The sequence below is a fragment of the Drosophila innubila genome (genome assembly GCF_004354385.1).
Source record: "Drosophila innubila isolate TH190305 chromosome 3R unlocalized genomic scaffold, UK_Dinn_1.0 2_E_3R, whole genome shotgun sequence".
Taxonomy (NCBI): Eukaryota; Metazoa; Arthropoda; class Insecta; order Diptera; family Drosophilidae; genus Drosophila; species Drosophila innubila.
Window position 1 is genome coordinate 5852553 of NW_022995380.1, and position 23506 is coordinate 5876058.

Below are 23506 nucleotides of genomic sequence, written 5' to 3' on the forward strand. Positions count from 1 at the left end.
TTGCTATTTGAGTCGGGGCTGACCACAATTTCCGAGAATGTTGGAAATTTCATGGCGGCATACGAGGGCGACGGTGACGATGACGATGACGGTGTCGTTGTCGTTGTAACCCTGGATGAGACGACGACGGGCGTTTCACTCACCGTTAACTGTGCTGCATTCGACGCTGATGGCGTTGCTGGCGTCGCTTGCAGATAAAGCGGACCACTTGCACCACTTAAAAGCACCGCCGAAGCAGATGAGTTGGCGGCAACCACCTGGCGCTGATCGCCCGGCAGCAGCACCAGGTTAAAAATGGGCTGTGACGACGACGACGACGGCGACGACGATGGATTTGTGGCACCTAGGTTTAGTTTATTAGGCTGCTGCGGCTGTGGCAAGCTCGCATATTGAACCGGCAGTATTTGGGCCGTGGGAAAGATCTGAGCTGGCGACGCTGCGCCCAAAATCAGCTGCTGTGGTGCGGCATCCATCAGATAGTTAGCATTAGCCGTGGCAGTGGCAGTGACAGTGGGAGAATAAGATGTTGATGCGTTAGTGGCGACTGCGGTTAGTCGGTTAGGCGACTCATGCAAATGACGTGAGAGCTGGGCAGGTGGTGCTAGTGGTGGTGGTCTTGGGGGTGGTGTGTCGGCGCTAATTGATATTGATGTTATAGATGGTGTTGCTGTTGTTGTTGTTGTTATTGGAGGTGTTGGTGGTGATGGGGTTGGTGGCGGTGGAGGGAGTGGCAGGCTGTCAATGTCAGTATCGCAACAATCTAGAAAAGGGTTGTTTACCGCAAACTTGTTGTTGCTGCTCTCGCTGCTCATCCCTGCAATAGGTATGGGCGGGGCCGGCTCGTAGGGAGCACGCAGCTGATTTCGCATTTCATTCTCGCGCAACAGAAACTGACGATGCTGTTCCGCCGTAACCAATATGTTGTCCGGCGAGTTCTCATGCACAAAATCGTGAGGACGTCGCTGTGCTGGCGGCAGAGCCTCCAAATACATTGACTCCTCCAGCACTGAGGGCGTCGTCGGTTTGGGCAAAGGTAATTTGGGTAATGTGGCATAGTTGACGGGAGGCGGAGGTGGACTCTCACGAGGACGGGACGATTTGTTACCCACGCGCACTGGCAACTTGGGCACCTGGTGGATGGTGTTGGTGCTGGCATCGTGCTCGAACACCGCAAAGTCCCCCTGGCCCACATCACTGGCCTGGAATGTCTCGAGGGCCACGTTGCGAACCAGATCGGCCTTCTTGAGCTGCGGCTTGGGTAACGTGGGTGGGGGTACTTTGGGCCGAGCACCCGTCAAATTCTCCGTGGACTTTGATATGACCGTGCTGGGTGTGCTGCGTCCGCTGGAATGCGATTGCTCCAGCAGATCTTCATTGGAGCGTGAGGTGCTAAACAAGAATTGCTCGCGAGGTGAACGTGGCGACCTATTGATGGCTTTGGCAATTTGCGTGTACTCATCATCCTCTTCATCAGTTCTGGCATGGCGAAAGGGATTCTCGCGCTCCAATTCGCCAGGTCTTTCCGGAGATGTGGCGCGTGAGACACGTTGCAGTTGCGGTGATTCCACCTCTCGAATTCGCGCCACAGCAGGCACGATAGGTGCTAGCTTCTCAGGACGACGCTCCAGAGTGGAGCTGCTGGAGGAGCTGGGACTCGTGGCCCTAAGAATTCCCTTACGTGGCATCCGACTGCTTGAAGTTGTCCGCGTGTCTTGCTCCGAGTCATAGGCACGAGTGAATCGGTCTGGAGTACGGGAACGAGAGCGTTCATAGTCCGACCTGGAGCGCTCATCGCCACTGAGATCGAAGCTCACCGACTTACGATGTCCTCCAGCATACTCCGGTGTACTGCGACCGGAACGCGTCGGTTTATAAGGACGACAATCGCTCTCCGAGTCGCTGGTGTAACGTCCACGCGGACGATCAAAGCAATCGGAATCGGTGTCCGCATATGAAGGCGGCGATTGCACGTCCGCCGGTGGTGAAGAATCGATTTCCTCATCTTCCTCTGGAATAGCATCAATCTCGTCCGCTTCATCGTCATCGATGATGTACACCGGCTCAGCTTTCTTGGGTGTCGTGATCAGCTCTTTAGCTCTACACTCCTCCTGTGCCTCCAGCATCTGTTGATAAGAATTTCGAGCTCCAGGCGCGAGTCGTTCCGGCGTCTGAGTTCCACGCTGCTATAGGATTTTTGGATGTTTTTGGGTTTACATTTAGTTTTTGTTCTGCATATTTTTGTTCTTTGTAAAGCTTGTTGCTTTACACACACACACACACAGACACACACAAAGCATGTAACACAAATTGCAATGTGCGAAGTTAATTGAGTGCGTTTTTGTGAGACTGTTGTGAGTTGAATGTGTTTATGGTTGTGCTTAGATGGTCTCTGGTGCTCTATAATGTTTATATTTTCGTTCTTTGGTTTTATTTCTCTTGTTCCTTACGGTGATTTGGCCATTTTGGCCGCCTGCACTCTGTTAGCCAATTACCAATGTCGCTGTCTGATGATGAGGTGCATTTGCGCTGTTCTGGCCAATTTGCTTGATGGGTAAAATGAGCTGCACAACGGTCACGACGAATAAACGATTACACAGCGAGCGCAACAGAAGACAGAATCAGAGACAAGGACAAAATACAAGAAATAAGATAGAAATGAGTGAACAACAAAATAAAATATATGAACAAAACAATGACGATTCAATGCTGATGGACCTCATTAAAATCGCTTTTAGCCCCACAAAAAGATATCTATACATATGCAGTTCCTATTCCTATAAATTAAATAAATTTTGGTACTTTTCCGTAGTCACGATAATAACATTTAGATTTTATTTATTGACATCAAAAATTCACAATTCATATTCCATTTACCTAGGAATGTATCAAATACTTATAGTGCTGAACAATGAACAGCGAGAAAACAAAAAATGATAACGAATGAAACGATAATATTAAGAATGGAATTAACAGCAGTTGTAACATAACTTTCACCTAGTTGTATGTAGAGGTTTGTTTAACATTCAAGTATTATACATATAACAGTTTGCTCGACAGTTTTTGACTTATTCGGTAAAAGAGTTTAATATATGAATATTATTTAGTTGCTTATTTGGACCTTTTCAGTGTTACACATTTAGCAATAATATACATAAAAGACATACGACTCAATAAACATCAAAAGACAACAATACATAAACTTCAGATTATGTATGTATGTGAATACTGAGAACTGTAAGCCGCAATATGACGGTACAGAATTATTACATATACACGTATTAATATCATTTTTCTCATCTTTGTCATCTAAAATAACAGGAGGGACTTTGAGTGTGTGTTTAATTTAGATTTCTATTCTTTCACTGCACAATATAGAAAGCTAGTCGGTGAGGGGCATTGAAACCATTTGCTGAGTCAAGTGATAGATAGTATTAGGAGGTATTGCCACTGTCTAGTTTGTGTATTCATTAGTTAGTAACTCTTTGCCCTTTGAACACGACTAGGATTAGTACATACACATAGTATATGTTATTAACAATCTTATAGAAAGGAAACTTTGTCATGCTGTTGCCTAGATTATATCATTTTCTTCTGGTTAGCATTTCTTTAAGGTATACTCGATTTATTCCTGTATTTTAAACTAAATACTCAGTCTTATAGTGGGAAACATCCGCTTGTTAAGAAATACGCTGCAATGAGATCTACGCAGAATGCCAAAACGAGTAGAAAAATAATAACAAATGGATGAATAAAAAATACACATAAAAGAAGAGAAAAAAATTAAAAACAATGTGATGAAAAGCAGCAAACGGCGGCGCGCACGTCATTGAGAGCAATAAAAAGGAAAAACGAGAAGAAGATAAGAGAAACATTTTAATGGAAATTCCTTTCAGCAGTTTTTGAATTACTTATACTTATATATGTATATATCGTATATATATATATACATATGTATATAAAAGTATATATGTATTTACATCTATGCATATTTGTGTAATTCTTTTCTCTTTTCCTTATGCTGTCAATGCAAATTCAAATGCTACCAGGTTTAAAGGTAAGCAGCATCCAGCTATAACAACAACAGTAACAATAACAACATGAAGAAGAACAACAAGGGCAACACAGGCATACACAATAACAATGCTGCCCAAGGAGCAGCCAACCAGCCATCCAAAAGGTAACAATAAAGGCGCAAACAGAAATTGATATAATATGTAAGTAGCACAAATAACATAACAACAACAATAAAAACAACAACAACAACAACAATGAGCAAGCAGAACGAATTCAGCTCATACGAATATGCTAATAAATAATAAATCGTCTGCTGTCATTTCAATAAATGTGAATCAGGTGAACAAAGTTGAGCCACAGTTCCAAATTCCCTGCCAGGCAACGCTTCATCAAGGGAGTCGACCATGCACTTAGGATACTACAATTTATAACTCATACGCCCCATGCTATTTAGCTAACAATTTCATCTTTCGTACAATCACATTTTATTCCTCCATTAACAAATGCAATGCAATGATAAAAATTCAACAGAAACATGATTTATAGTGAATGCTGATGACAAAAGTATGAATGATATTGCTACTAAAAATCAGTTTGGACACAGCAACTTAACAAAATTAACTCAAGATAATGATTTAAGTTATTTAAGTATCGATTTGCACATTAAGTAACATTGACAATACATATTGTTAACAATAAACAAATTTAGACCAGTTGTTATTAGTGTCGGGTTAAGATATTTAAATATTAACTGTATACAAATTAATGTCAAATTCAAAAAATATATCTCTCAGCGAACTTAATTGAACTCTGAAAAAGAATCGCATCGTTAACATCGATAACAGTTGTCAAATTCAAACAGAATCGAAATAAAGAACATTTTATAAGCTTTTTTTTTTTGGTATCAATTGAGAACTTTTCTCAGAAGTAATTAATGAATAATTGATAGAATTCATTTTCTTTCTTTAGATGAATAAATTTTGTTTATCGCATTTTAGGTCTGAGATCTGTAGATGAGACAATAACGTACACATAAAAAGGCAGACAGGCGGCAAATGATGGGCATCCGCAGGGGGAAACGAGTTTTATGTGATGCGAATGCGAATTTTTTTGTGGATGGAGTGTTACGATGTACTTTAGGTCATAAGTTTGTGATATGTGGAAAATGTTTGCGCATATGAATTGAATGGATAAATTTTATAAGATGTGAACACGAGCAAGCACAGATACAAATATGCATATACGAGTATAGATACAAATACAAATAAACACGCCAGACGTTAGAGAAGTTATTTAAGAGAACGAGCAACAAAAGTGTATAAGAAAAATATTAATAAAAAAAAAAATGAGTGAAGGATTTTGAGTACTGTGTGGGATTTTTGGTGTTTTTCGGATACGCAACAGTCAATTGCGCTGATGTGGCATATGTATGTATGCATGTTAAGAATAACACAGTAAAATCAATAGGACATACACACGTTTAGAGACGACGTTAAACAAAGGTAAGGTAAGGACACACAGACACGTACATGAAAAGTTGGACAAAGACGTGCGTTCAGTTACATACCTGCTGCTGTTGCTGCTGTTGTTGCTGTTGTTGTGTCTGAGTCTGAGCAACGGTCGCTGACTCTGGTGGCAGCAATGGCGACGCACCGATTGGCAGAGCTGCTGGCGTTGTGGGGGTGGTAGGATTTGTATCGAGCGTGTGCTTCGATATAACAACCGTCGTTGTCTTTTGTATCTTGTCCTGTTCATGATGCTCTGATGGTGATTTCGGTGGCACGGTGGTGAAAGCATCCGCAGCGCGTACAATTTCCAGCACCTAAAGTTTGGATTTTGCACAAAAGGGAGAACGACATTGAAATACACTGTCCAGCAGCTAAGGGCCAAGGTCATTGACTAACCTTCTCCTGCGTGCTTTTCTCCTGACCAATTGTTGCCAGTTGCGTTTGCTGCTGCTGTTGTTGTTGATGTTGAGGCGTTTGCTCGGCGTGAATGAGCGCCACGGTCTGTTCGGCAACTGTGTCTGGCTGTGCTAAATTAGCGGACACAGCGGGCGGCGTCGGTGTGGTGGGTATGGGGGAAGGTGAAGGTGCGCCGTGCACCAATGCTGCTGCTGCTGCTAAGCCTGTTTGGCTGGTGGGCTCCGGAGTTCCAGCTGTATCCGGCTGTTGTGCCGCAAATACATCAAAGTCCTGCAGTTGAAAGGCGTGAGTTTTGTCGTTGGCTGTTGGCTGAACAAATTTTCACTTACCTGTCTTAGGCGTTCATCTTCTTCGTGATCCAAGCTCGATATGCTTTGGCTGTGACTCAATTCCGAACCCGTTTCTGAGGCACGAGAGCCTGTAAAATTTGAGCTCAAGTTAGTTTTCGATTTTATGGGTATGTTCAGTTTGGATTTGACTCACCTTGACGACTACCACCGCTGCAGGACGCAGACGAATTGAAGCCGGTGCTCATGCCACCTGCTTGGCCAATGGAATGCATTAAACTGGATTTGTCGTAACCCTTGCATACGACCAATTGAATCTCATTGCCGGCAGTACGGAGTACATTGACAGCATCTTGATGTGAAGCACCCAGCAGCGAATGGCCGTTGACCTCCAACAGACGCATGCCCACCTGTGGTCACAGACAAGTTCAACTTAGTTCGGCTCAAACTTAATTTACCCGCCATTCTTATTCCAAGAAATTTACCTTAAGCCTTCCATCGCGTCGAGCCGCTCCAACCGAGTTAATTTTGGACACGAAAACACCCTCATCAGATGGATCCACCGGATTACCACGTTGTCCATTTAGGCCGCCCTTGATGTGCATGCCCAAGCGCTCACCCTCCGCCTTGGCCAGCAGAATTTCCTGTGATTTGCCATAACAGCAACAATAGCAACAACGATAGCGATAACAAAACATAGCAAAGAAATTAGCAATGGCTTCGTTTAAGTGCTCAACAATTAAATAAATTAAAGTAAAGTCGAAAACAAAACAATTCATATTATAATGACACTATGCAAAGCAGTGTAAGGACTAGAGCTTGAAAATCTCTTGAACAATAAAGAGGACCATAAGCTAAATTAAATACATTTTTTTCAACTATTATACAAAGTGTATTTATATTATATACAAATTGCACGTTTGTTTATGATTTTCAATTATTACTATGTATTATTCAGAAATGCCATAACCAAAATTATATACCTTTTTTTTTAACTATTATACAAAGTGCTTGTATTACTACATATTATTCAGAAATGGTATTTAATCATATCTCTTTCATGTTTAAATTATAGAATCACTTTGACTGCATTATTAAGATAAGAGCGTTCTAAATAATATGAGTAATATGTCAAAGCTTTATTATTATGTATAACAAAACATAGCAAAGAAATCAGCAATGGCTTCGTTCAAGTGCTCAACAATTAAATAAATTAAAGTAAAGTCAAAAACAAAACCATTCATATTATAATGACACTATGCAAAGCAGTGTAAGGACTAGAGCATGAAAATCTCTTGAACAATAAAGAGGGCCATAAGCTAAATTAAATTCCTTTTTTTTAACTATTATACAAAGTGTTTTTATTTTATATACAAATTGTACGTTTGTTTATGATTTTCATGTATTGCTATTTATTATTCAGAAATGGTATTTAATCTTATCTCTGTCATGTTTAAATTATAGAATCACTTCGACTGCAATATTAAGATAATGGCGTTCTGAATAATATGAGTAATATTTTAAAGCTTCATTATTATTTTTTTTCCTTTATTTATCTCTTAAAGTTATTTTCTACAAGCAGTTACTCAAATATCTAATAAAAGCAGTTACAACAGCAATTAAGTCGAGCATCCGACTAAGAGATACTCAAGTCCGATAGCTATTGCATAGTTCCAGATATACATTTTTTTAAATTGAATATTTGACAGGTGTTTTACGATTTTATTGACTTTTATTTAAGAAATCTGGTATACAGTTATTTAAGATCTGATCACTGGGTCTTATATATGATTCATCGTATATATGATTCAATTGTTGCTAAAATGAATATCTAGAATAAGCTGCAAGTTCGTTTTACACATTCATCAACTCAAAATTTCAAGTTTGTATGCAAATATTTGTGATATTGGATAAGGTTTTGATATATTGTTTAGCGGAACCAATTGATAGCTGGGTGTAAAATATATATAGAATCTTACCTCGGTTACTACATAAACTACTTCTATGTGCTTTGCATCGTAAATGTTTTTTAAGCATTCATAGAGCATAGAGAAAAAAGAAGTATAAAGAGGTTTTTGGTATTGACTTAAAGCATTAAGTATTCAATATTTACAAAATAAGACGTAAAGTTAAGTATACGAGTATATGTAGCTAAACTAGTAAGTGGCACAAAAGCAAACTAAAGGGTAAGTAAAATGCTAAATTTGTTGGAAATTGATTTGTTTGGCTTACCTGAAAACCAGGGGGCAGAGGATCGTGCTGTATGGTGAGCTTGATCTCATCGCCAGGCTTCAGCAGTTCGAGGACAGCATCCTGATGTGTGGCCTTTGAGACATCTGCCTCGTTCACCTTCAGTATCCGATCGCCCATGCGCAGCTTGCCGCATTTTGAGGCAATGCCACCCGGCACAATCTGTGTAAGTCATTCAAATGTGTGTAATAAGTATGTGTTATAGACAGATGTCAAAAGTTCAACCGTGGCTAATTTAATTGCCTGTAATTAAGCTGACTGCATTACGAGTTAATTATGCAGCTCATTTGCATGCACAAGCTGTGACACCTCAATTGCTTTAATTTGAAAAGTTTATACATTCCTTATAACTATTACCCTCCCCTTCGCGGTGCGTGGTAGTTTCAATTGGTCGTTTAACTTACGTGGGAAATGAAAATGCCCGGTTCTCGTGTACCGAATGGGACACAGGAATGATCCGTGCCGCCGATGATGCTGAAGCCGAGAGAGCCTTGATTCTTGGGCAGGACCACTTCCTATAGAGACAATAAAATATAAGATTATTAGTTAGTGTACAAAGTAAGTGATCATAGCTAACTAAAAATAGTACTAATTATTGCTGTGTTCATTTGAAAAGCACTGAATGATGGGTGCTTATGAAATGAGTGCCCTGATAAAAAATATGAGTGAGTGTGTGCAAAATTGTTGGTGATATTTACATGAACAAATTTCGAATATATTGTTGAAATAAAAACGAAGAGATAGAAAGACACAGAGACAAGGACAAACAAACAGAAAAAGTCAAAGATAAGTTAATAACAAAACATAAGCCATGCAATTAATGTCAAGTTTTCTTAATGGAGACCACAAACACCAGAGTAAGTACTTATAGCACATAAATAATATTGTAAATATTATTATACTTTGAATAACTTAAAATATTTATAAAACGAGAATATTAAATAACATGAGAAAAGATATATTAATTAAAATCTGCCATCTTGACGGAGCTCAACAGTTTACGACAACCATTCTAACCAAAAGAATAAACAGGTGTGAGTTGTGTGTGTTTTCTCAGAATTGCACCACACAACAGACGCCTTGAGCTGCCTGCGGTTTAATACACATCTTAAACACACACACACATACACACACCCGAAATTACATACACAGATTGCATGTGTTAGTCTTATATTAAAATGTCAAAATATAATTCAAGTTTTATATTCATTAGCAGACCTGACAACAAAGATACAAATGCATCTTTGGCTGTGTGAAAAACTTTTCATTAAAATAAATTGAATACTTATGCGAAAATGACGCTGCAATCGATGCCGTTAGTCAAAAAAACTGCCAGACTTTAAAACTGTAAGCCAAATGCCAACAAGTGAAATTAAAAACAACTCAATATTTTATTTACAACTCATATTCAACTTTGTCTTGCCACAGCCACAATTAACATTCAGACAGACAGTCAGAGATAAACTTCATAAGTTAGTTTTCGGGTCTGTCGTTGACACACTGCACATGATTGTGTGGGCGTGGCACATAAATGTACAAAAACTCTGAATTTTCATTATGCATTATTTAAAAGTCCCATAGTAAGCAGGCGACACATCTGTGTGAGAATATTAAATCAGTCTGTTAATTTACTAATTCATGTGTCAACTGGACAGAGTTTCAGAGGGCATTCAGGATTTCGGTTGGATTTAGTTGTAACTCGAAAAGAGTTAATCCACAGTTAAGTCTTCCCTCGGGTAAATAACAAAACAAAACAAACTGAGGTTACAACTCAAAGCAACTTAAAACTCTGCAAACTATAATAAATAAAATTAAAATGTAAATAGCTTCAATTCACTACATTTTATTACTTAATAGCTTTTAAAAATAGTTTAATAGTTTGTTAGTAAATCAATTGATTTTTAATATAAAATTAAATTTAATCCGGGATTGATATAAATTCATGTTGATGCATGCACCTTTTACCGTCTTGTAATCTTATCGTTAACAAAATTAATAGATTATTATGTTCGGATGTTCATCCGAGTCCATAAACCATATATAATAACTATGTCTAACTACAATTCAATTAGTTCAATGTCGATGTGCGTGTTTTGCATAATGCTTAACAATTCAATTCATATATTTTATTAATTAAACAATGTGCAACGCATACTAGAACGCTTCATCGATCGATCAATTGTGGCGTTGGGCGTGCAGAAAGCAAGTCAAAAGGAGTTCAAATAGAGTCGCACAATCATTTTATTTACAATAAATCAAAATATATGCATGTGTATGTAGGTGCTTAAGGGCTAACAAGAACAAATAAGATGAGGGCCAACAATAGAAATAGCCAATTACAATTGTATATCAATTTAAAAAAGTGTATGTGGTGTGTGTGAGTGGGGTGTCGTGTGAGTGTGTATGGTGTGGCTGTGCATAAGTATGTGAAAAGAAATGCTCTCGTCCTTGTTGGGAACAGCCACTGGCACACCAGACAGAAGAAAACCAGGCGGAGATCAGAGAGCCACTTTACACACACACACACAGCATTTGGTTTATATTTTTTTGGCATACATATTGATTTTTTTTTGTAGTTTTTTTTTGTTTAGTGTATGCGTGATGTTGTGATAGTCACCTCACTGATCAATGGCTCCGCCAGCTGATTGTCGGTGATGCGGGTCATTACGGTTTCCGTGAACGTTGACTTCGTGATGGTCTCGGTGACGCGGCCCATTTCGGTGGGCGCGGCTGGGAACATGGGCAAGTCGGGTTGCGGCTTATTCACATTAACAGTTACTGCGCTGACCCCCACCTCATTGGGCCGTGCCACATGCACCTGATGTTGACTGCCGCCGCTGAGAAAATGAGCCGGAATCATCGCTTGAAAATCATCGCTGGTCAATGGCCGCAATGATGAGGGCTGCTTGCCGTTGTTGGTTGTTGTCGGTTGTTGGGTTGATTGGCATTTTTTATTGGATTTCGACAAGTTTTTTCAATTGTTTGGTTTGATTTTGGGTTTTTTTTTTTTGGTTTTTGGCAGAAAGATCAGTTTTAAAGCAACATTTGGTTTTAAAGAAAAAGAAACAAAAATATGTTTGGTTTTTTGTAAATTTCGTTACACATTTTGGTTTTGGGTTTTTGAAATTGCAACTAAATGCTAAGCTAAACTGCCTAACTAAATATTGATGGTACGAGTATGCTTGTATTAACGAGTATGTTTATTTAATTAGCTTTTATTATATACAGCAGCAGATCTAGCCCTGCGCCCCCAACTGGGCCCTCTTCTTATTCAATGTGCATAGACGAGTATGTAAGCCAAGGACAGAAAACGAACACAAATTGCTTGTGCATATTTATCAATGTTGGGGAATATAATATGGGGAGTATAACATATGTATATGTATGTGATACCAAAAGAAAGTAACAGGATAAACGCGCACAGGGCACATGCAAAACAAACACAAACAAATTTGATATGTATTGTATAATATGTAATAGATATATGTTTATGTGTGTAGTCTAATAGCTAGGGTTATAGATTGATAATCTGGCAGATACAGTTTGTATTAGCACAATTAGATATATTTATATATGTATTTGTTGGTATTTGAATAGGAAGAGTGTTTATGTGTGTATCAACAACAATTTGCGTTAATCTCTTAACCAACTTGCGCGTCGCTCTCAACAATTTCCCATCTTAACTTACCTTAGGGAATATGTCGTCCCATCTTTATCTTTTTGGGCAACTGTCGCGCAAGCTGTTGGCTTGATTTTAGTTTGTGGCCTAAAGGTTACTTAAGACTAGCCTGAGCATGATTAACAAACGAACGAACGAGCTTATGAGCAACATTAAAATGACGTGCAGACAAACTAAACAGGTAGCTAATACTAAGGGACTAACACAACAACTACAAAGTATATGGCATTTTATATCTTACCTGAGCTTCGCCCGAATCGCCACTACTGGTGGATGCGGCACCATTCAGTGGCCCATCGCCATCGCCCAGAGGCACCGAGTTGGTGCGACGTGGTGCTGGCACTGGTTGACCTGTGGATTTGTCAATATGTGATGTAACTGCAGAAGCAGGAGCAGGAGCTGCCCCTGCAACTGGAGCTGTGACAAATCCGTTTGTCTTGTTGTTCGGCAGCGTATTATTATTATTATTGTTGTTGTTGCTGTTTGTGTAGGCAACACCAGTTGCTGTCGCCGTGGGCGTGTTGGCCAATGTGTTGTACTTGTAAGGCTGCTCCGCAACGTTGACATCGCCCACAGAGCGCTTAAAGTTGGCTACGATAGAAAAGAGAAAGAAAGAGAAAGAACAAAGTTAAGAACACAACGTATTAAGGCATGACTGGTTGATTCGATGACTAACCTGGTCGATTGGCCAGATATCCGGAGGGACTCAACGAGTTGAGCACGGCGGGACTGCGGGGACTCGTTGGCGGCTCTAGGGGTCCACGATACTCGCGCTGCAGGACGAGACGCACAAATCGCTGGGGCTCTGTGAGGCAGGCAACAGCCGCGTCGTGATGCGCCTCAGTCATGTCATTGCCGTTAATCTGCAAACAAGAGATGATGGTTGGGTGGTACAATGAAATGCTATTAGCGCTTGCCACTTATCATGCCGCATTGCCCCAGCTCACTTACCGCCATGACACGGTCGCCAACCATGATTTTGCCATCACGATGAGCGAGTCCGCCCTCGGTAATGCGCGATATGAAAATGCCATCGCAGTCATCCTTAAACGGCGGCGAGCCCTTGCCACCCGCAATGCTGAAGCCTAATCCCTGGCCAATTTGATCCCGTATGAGCGTCGTGTGCAATTGAATGAAACTCAGCGGCGCCGTATCCTGTCGCCAATGCCACAAACAAACACAAAAAAAAAAACACAAATCAATCAACACCAAACGGCGCGCCGTGACACAATCACGAGCTCGAAGCTCACTCACCTTGCCATTCTCCAGCAGCATTCCATTCGATACCGGCGTGGGCGTGGCAAACACATTGCCCGAGTAGCTATGTGCAGGAGCCATCTGCTGGATCGGCTGGATCGGCTGGGTCAGCTGTACAGGCAGCTGCTGTTCCGGAATTATTTGAATGGGCGGCGGAATGTGACGTTCCTGTTGGACAGCTGGCGGCAACTCGGCGACGAGTGGACGCGTCTCAACAGAGATCTGCGAGATGCTGCCATCCTCGCTGAACACGGGATGACCAATAAGCCGTGTAACCTCCCGTTGCACCACCAGCACCAAAACTGCACCGCATGCCTTGAGCACTTGCACGGCCTGGTAATGATCCGCATCCACCACGACAATGCCGTTCACTTTGATCACCTTGTCGCCTACTTTGAGGCCAGCCAGATCGGCGGGGCCTGCTTCGGTGACGCGTGATATGAAAATGCCATCGTCATCGCCCTTAAACGGCGTCGAGCCCTTGCCTCCGGCTATGCTCAGTCCCAGACCCGCCGAGGTGCGTTCAATGTGTATCTCATACTGCTCCAGTCGCAGCTCCGTCACCCCATCAATGTTATCTGTTGGAGAAGGAGAAACATGCAGAGATTAACAACTGTTGAACAGTTTAAAGTGTCCTCACAATGCACTAGGCTTTACCAAACTGTTGTTGTCTGTGACGATCATAGTCGCGATCCACGGGATCGTAGCTGGTCACAATGCGTACACGCTTATCCTTGCGGCGCAACGAGCCACCATTTGAGGAAGCCAACGAGCTGCGCAGGCTGCCAGTGGCGGGACTGTTTCGTCCACTGCCCCCGAGGGAGGTGCCATTGCTACGTTGGCCACTTCGGGGCAGCGTGTTGTTGCCCTCCTTCACTTTGATTTTAACATTGAACATGATGCGATGATGTTCTCAAACGCAATCGCAATGAATTTCGACTTGAATGCACTTTTCAATATGCGCTCCTCGGCATATTTTCTATTGAAGCACCCTGTATGCAGTACATAAATCTTTATATTTGACTGCACTTTCGCAATATGCCAACCCATGCAGTTCAATGCAAAATCATATATCAAAATCACAATAATAATATCCAAATTCAGCGGAATGTGTTGAATAAAAAAATGTAAATTTTGATTGAACTGATTTGAGGCAATTCATTTAAATCGATTGCCTTAAGGAATAAATTTATGCACTGCATAAATAACATATTAATGACATGATAATTTGTGTGCAAATTTAATGGCCGCCCCCAAAAATGCTGGCCAAAAGACGCAGCTGCTTTTAGCCAGCACCCCATAAACGTGGAGGAAGGGAGGGAGGGTAGACAAAGCCATTTTTGGCCATAAAGCCAACAACCTTTGGCCATAACCACAATAGACCTGCCTTCATCCTCATCGTCAGCTACGCTCAGCGAAATGGCCTTAAGCTACTTTTGAATAATAATTAAATAAATAAAGAGCTTGGCATAGTCAACGGCAACAGAAAGGCCAAACTCCTCGTGCCACATAGGTACATGACCAGGTGTACCAGTAAGGTTGTCCTTTTTTCAACCCCTCCATGCCCTGCTGTACGGTGTACACTTTTAATTCGCTCTCACTGTTGTTTCGCTAATTTACACTCAATAAATCCGTAGGCACTCTAACAAAGTTATTTCGGTTTTAATGACTGTCAATGGAACGAGAATTCCGACGAGAATTCCAACCCCAAAATTGTGTTGAGTCGCATTTATAATTGTTCCTCTCGACTCTCATATTAATTGAAGCCCCAATTCGCAGTTAAACTGCTCACTTAAGTATGCAACATGCCACATTGACTGCCATTCTCGACGATAATATAATAAATTATTAACTGACATTTTCATTTTCATTCTGCTGTAATCATTCCCTTGCAATTTTTTCTCTTCATTATTTTACTGTATACAATTTGCAGTTTGCAGTTCGTTGCTTATTATTATTATTATCATCATCAAACGTCAATTATTTATAGGAACAAAACTTTTCATTTAAATCGTAAAACAGTTTCAGATAAATAATTAGGTAATAAAAAAAGGCAATGGAATTGCTTTGTTTGGGGTCGGGTCGAACAAATGTGTAAAATGCCCAACATTTTCGCAATATGAAAACATTTTAAAAGCGCCCATAAAATGTTCGACACACACGTGCTGACACTCACACACCCACACACATGCTCAGAGGTAAGATTGGATTGGGACAAAGCCAGCGAAAATCTTTTGCCATTTTTCTGCCGGAGCTTTAACAAAAGCAACAACACAATACGACAAACAAAAAGACATAAAACAAAATAAGATTTTCTTTTTTGCACAAAGAAGTGCCAAGACACGTGTTGAATGTGTATGTGTGTGTGTGCAACAAGCGCCTGAAAGTATGCAACAAATGCAAAATTCATGCATTTGTTTGGCCAAGAAAAGATTATGGGGAACTAAAGAATGAATGAATATATTGGATATTTTAAATATATAGATCCAATTTAAGAGCCAGTTCAACTGTAATTATAGCTCGATCAAAAGAACTTTCCCCAATAAGATTTCTTTAAAGATCAACGTTAAGTTCTCAAATCGTCAGGCAGCCTGACACATACGCACTTAAATTACCATTTCAAATTTAACGATTGTATTTAAGTATAAGTATTTTAAGGGGTTTTTCACCACTCGATGATATGCGTAAAAGTTATGTGCAGCAAATAAATGGCATAAATATGAATATATTAAAATTTAAATGCTCCAAAAATGAGGCACAACTCATAAAATGTGCGGGGAAACTCATTAAAAAGCACTGAGTGGAAAATTCGAGTACACAACAAATAACATTTTGATGCTCAAGACAACGATGTTTTCCCGAAGGCATTCACAAATATTGTTGGAATATTTGTGGTATCTGTCTAGCTGAAATGAAGCAACTGACTGGCAAATGCTAAATCAATGCATTGGTTTCTACTTTAGCTCGGGTTTTCGGTTATTTATATGTAAATGACTTGGTCGGAGAGGAGACGAGGCTAAGCCAAGGGTCTGGTCGAATGTGGGAGATATGTAGATAACATGACAGAGGCCAGCGACAGAAGTTGAACTCATATTTCACATAGCACACAGAGCTTTGTGTCCAACCTTGTCAAGCATGTCCTGTGGCCAGCCATTGACAGGCTGACAAGCGTCTCTGGCTTTGCCTTGCACTTGGACTTGCTGCTGCTCAAAGACAGAGACAGAGTAAGAAAGAGAGAGAGTATGAGTCAAAGTCTAGTGACACGCCCGTGTTAGAGTTCTCTTGTTGCCTTGTGGCGGTCTGGCCACTAACATATTCTCTTTATGACAAGTCGAACTTGAGGAAAACTTGAGAAAACATTTTTTTATGCATATCTAATGGACGCATGTCACAAACTTTATGCCAACTTTATGTCACTCACTCCTCCGACATTATATTGTATTTATTTCTCTCTCGAATGCCAATGACCGCAAGAGTAAACGCTTTTAATTACATTCACATCTCATTCAATAGCTAAAGATCAAGTGCCCTAATTGCACTTAAAGAGCTCTCGATGAGATCGATGAACACGTGAGTTGCATTGCTTCTGTTCGCTTCCCATAAATTATGAATGTGTGGCACGTTGAAAGAGGCTCAGCGGTTAATAAATTGCCGGTCATGCTGAAAGTATTGCAACCGCAACTGCTTGACAAATTGCAAATGTAAAGCTATCAAAATCCGCAATAACCAGACAAGCGTCATTTTTAAATGTGGAACAACAAATCATCAAATGAATCACATTATTTATGCCAGCATAAAAACATTGAATTCCGACAAGCAGAATCAACAACTCGTAGATACAGAGACCTGTTACAAATCTCTACTCGTTTTGCAAGAGCCCCTGAAAGGGGTGCACGCTCATATCTTATCAGATGTCGTACAGGTACCAACGACTACAACGGCACAAAGTTTGGAATGCCTACAGCTAAAGTTGATAAGGCGAATAAGGAACAAAAACAGAAACCGAAACAGAAACAGGGACTGAAACAAACCCAACTGACTCGTTGTAAAACAAATTGAGAGTCATGCGATAAGCGAGCAAGATTGGAAAACTGAATCATTGCGACATATTTTGGGCAACATACGGCATACACATTACAGCGCAGAGCCAAAGTCAAGCGTTAGTTAATGACCTTGGTCCACCTGTCGTATGCGTAATATCGCATGGTGGCCCATACGCCATTGGCTTATCAATTATATCGAGATAACGGACAACAAAAATTAATACTCAAATGTGAAGCAATGACATGCAGTCGACTATGTGTGTGTGTGCGAGTGTGAACGAGTGTGTGTAGCGCTGATAAGAAAAAAGATGACATCATAGTCTCATTTGGCTTCAATATTGCGCTTAATTTGATAGACTCACAACTGTTTGTGAATGAAACAAGTTTACTCTACTCAAAAGTATTTAAAACAACAATTATATGATTCATAAAAAAAAGAGTAACACTTCATTCTGAATTCAAGTTGGTTTATTAGGCTAAAAAGCGAATAGATTGGGCTTTTAAGCAATGACGTTCTAAGTTCAACTATAATCCTATTAAAACCACACACACACACAAAACCAACACTTGTTGACAGACTTGTTTCCCCTCTATCACTTTATGCCACCCTGCCACTTGCCACACCATCGACGAGTTGCGAGTATTTCGCGCGTTTGCAACATTTGCTCGATGTGAAATGTAATGCAAAATCGTTTGACATAACCATCTAGCAGTTCCATTTCAATGCCTTTTGCCACTTTTCAGCTTTTCTCGCTTAACTCTGGCATTTATTGCATTTCTTTTGTTTCCATTTTGCGCGAAAAATGTCAAATAAGTGCTAAGAGTGCGGGGGGTGGGATGTTGGAGGAGAATAGCTGAGGCTGACAAACTTTACATGCAACTGTGAAAAGGCGAAGAGTTTGCCAATGACGAAACTGATTGTTGATTGTAAAAAAATTGAAAATATATATTTGTTTGCTTAACGACAAAATGAAAAATGAATTGAAAATTCAAATGGTTCAAATTGTTATTTGAGCATAAGAGAAATGCAGCAAAACGCCTAAAGCGTAGCAACAACAAGTAATAATCCAGCAAATGGCAAAGGGCAAACAAAGCAACAAACAAACAAACAAACAAACTAACAAACATAAGCAAACGAACACGCACAGATGAAATTCAATAAGGGCACAGTGTGCAATCAGAAATACAATACATAAAATCAATTGCATGGCTTCGGGCTTATCAACGGCTTATTTATTGACCATCATTGCTTGCCGGGCCTCCAGTTTGGACTGGGTTCGCTTTAAGATATTACAATGCTCGCTGATGGTAAAATGTGCAGCAAATGCAGCATATTGTTTGCCAAATGCATGCAAAAAGGTACTAAGCAAATGTTGATTGTGCTCGACTCTAGTGAAAGTGTTGTAACAAGAAAAAAAAAAAAAATAATAAAATAAAATCTACCAGTGCCAGGAAAACGGATATGCGCACACACACACACACACACTGCGAGAAGGAGATAAACTTTACGTGTTTGTCAAGTGTAAATATATATGCATCATATATAAAGAAGCGTCTTGCTATATAAATAACATACGAAAATGTACTCTCAAGCAGCTCATTTTGCGTATGCATTGCAACCAAAATGCAAATAGCGGAAGCTCCAAACGCCACAAGGCAACTGCAACAACTGCAACAACGACAACATTGAGGCTGCTGATGTGCCGCAGTTTAACCTTGAACAGTTGTTGCCTTTGTAGGTACACATATACTGTGTTGACCTTGCAAGAGAGCTGCAAGAACTAGCTTATTTGCACTTGAAATTCAATTTGGCTCAGCGGCATACGCTGCGTATGCGCAATATGAGACTCTGTAGACACTTGGCTGTCTCTAATCAGGCAGACAGACAACCGAAAGCAAAATCAATATAAAAAAATTCAGAACAACAACACGCAAGCAATACAAATTTGCACATTCTTCTAAATAAGAAAAAACAATAATTTAACAATCAACTGCGAATGTTTTATTTTCTGTCTTTCCATTTCCATTTGCATTTCGATTTTATTGTTGTTTTTTTTTTTTTTTGGGTTTATGACTAAGTCAAGGTATGTGAAATTTTTTGGCTTGTTTGCTATTGTTTTGACTCTGTCTGCCTGTCTGTCTGTCTGTCCGTCTGTCTGGCTGGCAGTGTGTGTGTGTGTGTAGTCAGCAGGCGTTAATAGCAATAAGTAAATAATAGTTAAAAGTCAACCAGAAGACAAACGCGAATAGTACGAGTAGTGCGCGCTCTCGCGATGTTGACAAAACGCAAGCGTAACTAAAAAATGACTAAACTCAGCGGCAAATGGGCAATACGGCGAGACCGATAGCGAGACACAGACCAGACCCCAACCCAGAGACAGACCGTCAATTGCACTCTCTCACTCTCTCTACATACAGTACAAGCACTCACGAATACACTCACTCACTCACACACTCACATACTCACATTCACACTTTACTCAGGTAGCCCCTCAACATTTGCCATAATGAGGCATACTCATTTCTGTTTCTGTTTTCAATATTATTTCATTTTTTTCACACTTTCTCAACTTGTTGCGCTCTTCATTGCCGTCGCTCTTTCAGCTTGACTCTTTTTACCTCTTTTTCTTTTGCTGTACTTATTATTTTTATAGTCGATGGTTTGCACCTTATCTTCCCCACTCTGTTTCAGAGACTTCGCCTATATGTTTGCTTTATCAGCTTTTGCAAGCCAGCAAATAGATAGCGATAACTGATAGGCACCACTGTTGGTAAATTACTCTTGGCACAGACTGTAATTGCTCGAGTTGCGTATGTGTACGTTTTAGTATTTTTAGGCCAATTTTCTACTCATAGTTTACCTGTTGCGCACTCTCATAACGCGCTTTTAATTGGCCCTTCGGATTAACCTTTAATGTTCCCTGTTGTTATTTAATCGATGTAATACAACTCTTTGAGCTGATGATATCAGCATAATCAGCTGAGGTGCCACATTACATAATTGACCAGATTCCGTGTACTTGCTAAGTTTATTTCTTTGTATCATAATCGTCCTATGAAGCTACAGAAATCTTCATTTGATATATCCTTAATTTATAAAAATTTGGCGAAATTTTTAATAAATACGTTAACAATTAAGTGAACTTGCTACTTTAATTTTTATGCATTATCACCAATTACTAGGTTCAGTTATAATGCAAAGTATTTACTAACAATTCTACAATATAACGAAATTTGTTCCATTAAATAATGGTGATTTTTTCATTGGCTTAGCGACCTTTCCATTTTGTTTAATTTGAATAGGTTAGCTGACTTTAGGTCTGGATTTATAGTCAAACATTGACATTAAACAACAAGACACCAAAAACTTGGATATAAATTCAAGGAGCAATGTTCGATACACAACTGTTTTAAAAGAAGCCAAATTCTATCATCACCGTTTGGAAATAAGGCGAAATTGCAATACGAATGTCTTTTAAATCGAATAACCTAAGAAACCGGTGTTGGATTGGGAACCCTGTTATTTTTCATAACTGCAGTAATGAAATATTATAAAGATAATGCTCTTAAGCAACCTATCGATCCATAACTGTCTAGAAATGCATATGCAAAATTCACCTAGTCGAAAAGGGCTGAGAAAAACTTATAGAGGGTGGAATATAAAATATTGCCAAGGCCCACTCCCAAGTCACCCACATACGTGCTCGTATCGATTGCTTATTGATTACTTCGAGTTTAGCCTAGACTTGCATTGTGAGCAGTTATGAGAAGCTCTTCATGAGTTGAAAATGCTCTAAAAGAGTTGTTCAGGAACTTACCTGAGACTACTTCGACTGGGGCTGGTATCGGGGAGAGAGAGGTATCGAATGGATGTTGCTGTTCCTGTTCTTGTTCCAGCTCAGCATCAGCGTTCTCCTCAATTGGCGACTGCACTTTGGTCGGCGTTGGCTCATTGCGCTCCTGTGAGGCCAAAGCATTGGCCAATATCTCATTGGCCTGTTTATCGGTCAACGGCTGCACACGTTTATTCTTCAGATGATGCGGAGTATCGCTAAGTAAGATGCAATGAGAGCAAACAGTTAGTGCTATAATTTTTATAACACTACTATAATCAATTTACCGTCTGTGCAGCTTTGGTGGTCGTTTGTAGAAGTCGTCATCTTCTCCCTCCACCTGAAAGCCTACTCGACGATCGGGTTCCTGCAATTGAAGAGAATTTTATTATTTGAAAATAATTTGTATTATTTACCTTTACTTACATATTCATCTTCCTGTTCGTCAGCGACATCGTCAGCTACAGCAGCAACTGTTGCTGTTGTGTTCTCGATAACAGCAGCTGTTGTTGTCGACTCACCCTGTGTGGTTTGTGGCTGTGCTATTGCCGTTGCCGTTGGTGTAGGTGTTGGTGAAACGATTCCGACGGCAACAGGTTTTGAATTCACCACAGTTGCTGGTTTCTGTACTGGCTGTGCAGCCGCCGAGTTATTGGTTGATGTCACGACTACCTGTTGGTGGTTATTTGCTATAGTGCGTGTCTCGGCAGCGGTTTCTGTCACAGCTGTCTTCATGCCGTTCTGTTGAAAATAAATGAAAATCATTTTAAAACAATTTGACCAAGAATTTAATAATAAATAACCAAATATACCAAATACAAAAATAATGACTTATAACATACATAATATCATAATATTAACTTTATAGTTTAAGTAATTATAGTGTTTTAATTGCTGAACTATATAGTAAGTTAACTTAGTATAATTAGAATCAGAATATAATGCATTTGAGGTGTACTTGGAATACTGTTAAAAATTACAGATAATATTGATAAATGAGATTCACTAACGATGAAGATTCTTTTAACTTTAATGAAATTTCATAATACAATAATTAAAATATTTATGTGGAATTTCATATATAAATAAAAATATAAACAACATTTAAACCAAATATAATTATTATACTATATACGATAAGATAGTGTAGGCTATATATTGACAAAAGTAAATAAACGATTTTATATACCTACTCATACATACAAATTATAAAACAATAATATAAATTTATTAATTTAAGCGACAATATAGAAATGGGTCAGTAAAATAAAAGCAAACAGAAAAAAATTAACTCTGCTGGAGCACGTTCGCGATCAGTACAAAAGCAATTAGGGGCATTTGAAGTAGACACATAAACTTGACCCTTGACCCTGCCCACTTGATCTTCTAGCATTATTTACCTCCTCTGGCAGTGACATCAAATTGGTGTTCTCCTCATGACGACTGCGCTCCACCTTCAATTTCTGCGCCTTAGCCTTCAGATCCTTGGGATGCGGTGTATTCTGACGCACAAATGGCGTATCCTTCTCCTGGGAAACCTCCTCGGAGAACTTGACAACGGTGCGTGAGGGCTCACGTTCCTCGTAGGGCTCTGAATCGGATTCCAAATCGCGTGCTGGGGCAACAAGAGTGAAGAATTTTTATGAACAATTTGTTTTAATTGTTGTTTAACTAATTAAAATATTAGCGAGAGGCATGCGCATGCATTTACAGTTAGTAGCTTTCCGTAATGCTTATAAATATTTACATTGAGATCGGTTAATGGCCCATGGTTTTCGGCTATGTAAAATCAATAAATACAGCTATTGAAAAACAACAAAAGCAGAAAAATCAACGAAAGCCACTAAAACAACAATTTGGGCAACTATTTCCGAACTCGTGGCGTGGCATAAACATTGCTTCAACGTAGCAGCCACAACAGGAGGCCCAGCAAGTGGCACATGCGAGTACACTCTCTAATCCATCAATCGCTTATGAGAGTGTGCGCCATAAATTTTCACACAACGTAAACAATATTAAAATTGCAACATGTGGGCAATTCAGTTGAACTCAACCCTCTCAGCTAATTTGAGGTATCCACTTGTTGGGTGGGCCAGACAGGGGCGGAACGGGACAAAAAGGGGCGGGAAAGGCCCAATAAACAAATGCAAATCGTTGTTTATGACAGAAGCTGTTGGTCTCGAAGGCCCTGGGCTTAAGTAGCTGCATCCAATGTCAG

The 23506-nt window shown here is 39.9% G+C and overlaps 1 protein-coding gene across 18 annotated transcripts in view; it reads right to left on the minus strand.

The window, feature by feature from the left end:
* Positions 1–23506, minus strand: part of LOC117789921 (protein lap4) — a 65626-nt gene that overhangs the window by 18932 nt on the left and 23188 nt on the right. For 10 of the 18 annotated variants that reach the window (XM_034629119.1, XM_034629120.1, XM_034629116.1 and 7 more), the window contains exons 6-21: positions 22689–22903; positions 21715–22029; positions 21576–21655; positions 21274–21506; positions 13410–13990; positions 13107–13310; positions 12832–13018; positions 12397–12746; positions 8881–8991; positions 8459–8638; positions 6712–6870; positions 6423–6636; positions 6269–6357; positions 5919–6209; positions 5582–5836; positions 144–2183 (exon numbers count right to left, since the gene is read on the minus strand). In XM_034629119.1, coding sequence (XP_034485010.1) covers positions 144–2183; positions 5582–5836; positions 5919–6209; positions 6269–6357; positions 6423–6636; positions 6712–6870; positions 8459–8638; positions 8881–8991; positions 12397–12746; positions 12832–13018; positions 13107–13310; positions 13410–13990; positions 21274–21506; positions 21576–21655; positions 21715–22029; positions 22689–22903 — 5504 coding nt within the window. Of the gene's footprint in view, positions 1–143; positions 2184–2807; positions 3702–5581; positions 5837–5918; positions 6210–6268; positions 6358–6422; positions 6637–6711; positions 6871–8458; positions 8639–8880; positions 8992–10613; positions 11379–12396; positions 12747–12831; positions 13019–13106; positions 13311–13409; positions 13991–14069; positions 14405–19685; positions 19826–21273; positions 21507–21575; positions 21656–21714; positions 22030–22688; positions 22904–23506 lie in introns of those variants that run through there. The other 8 variants (XM_034629125.1, XM_034629124.1, XM_034629122.1 and 5 more) reach the window with 6 other exon arrangements.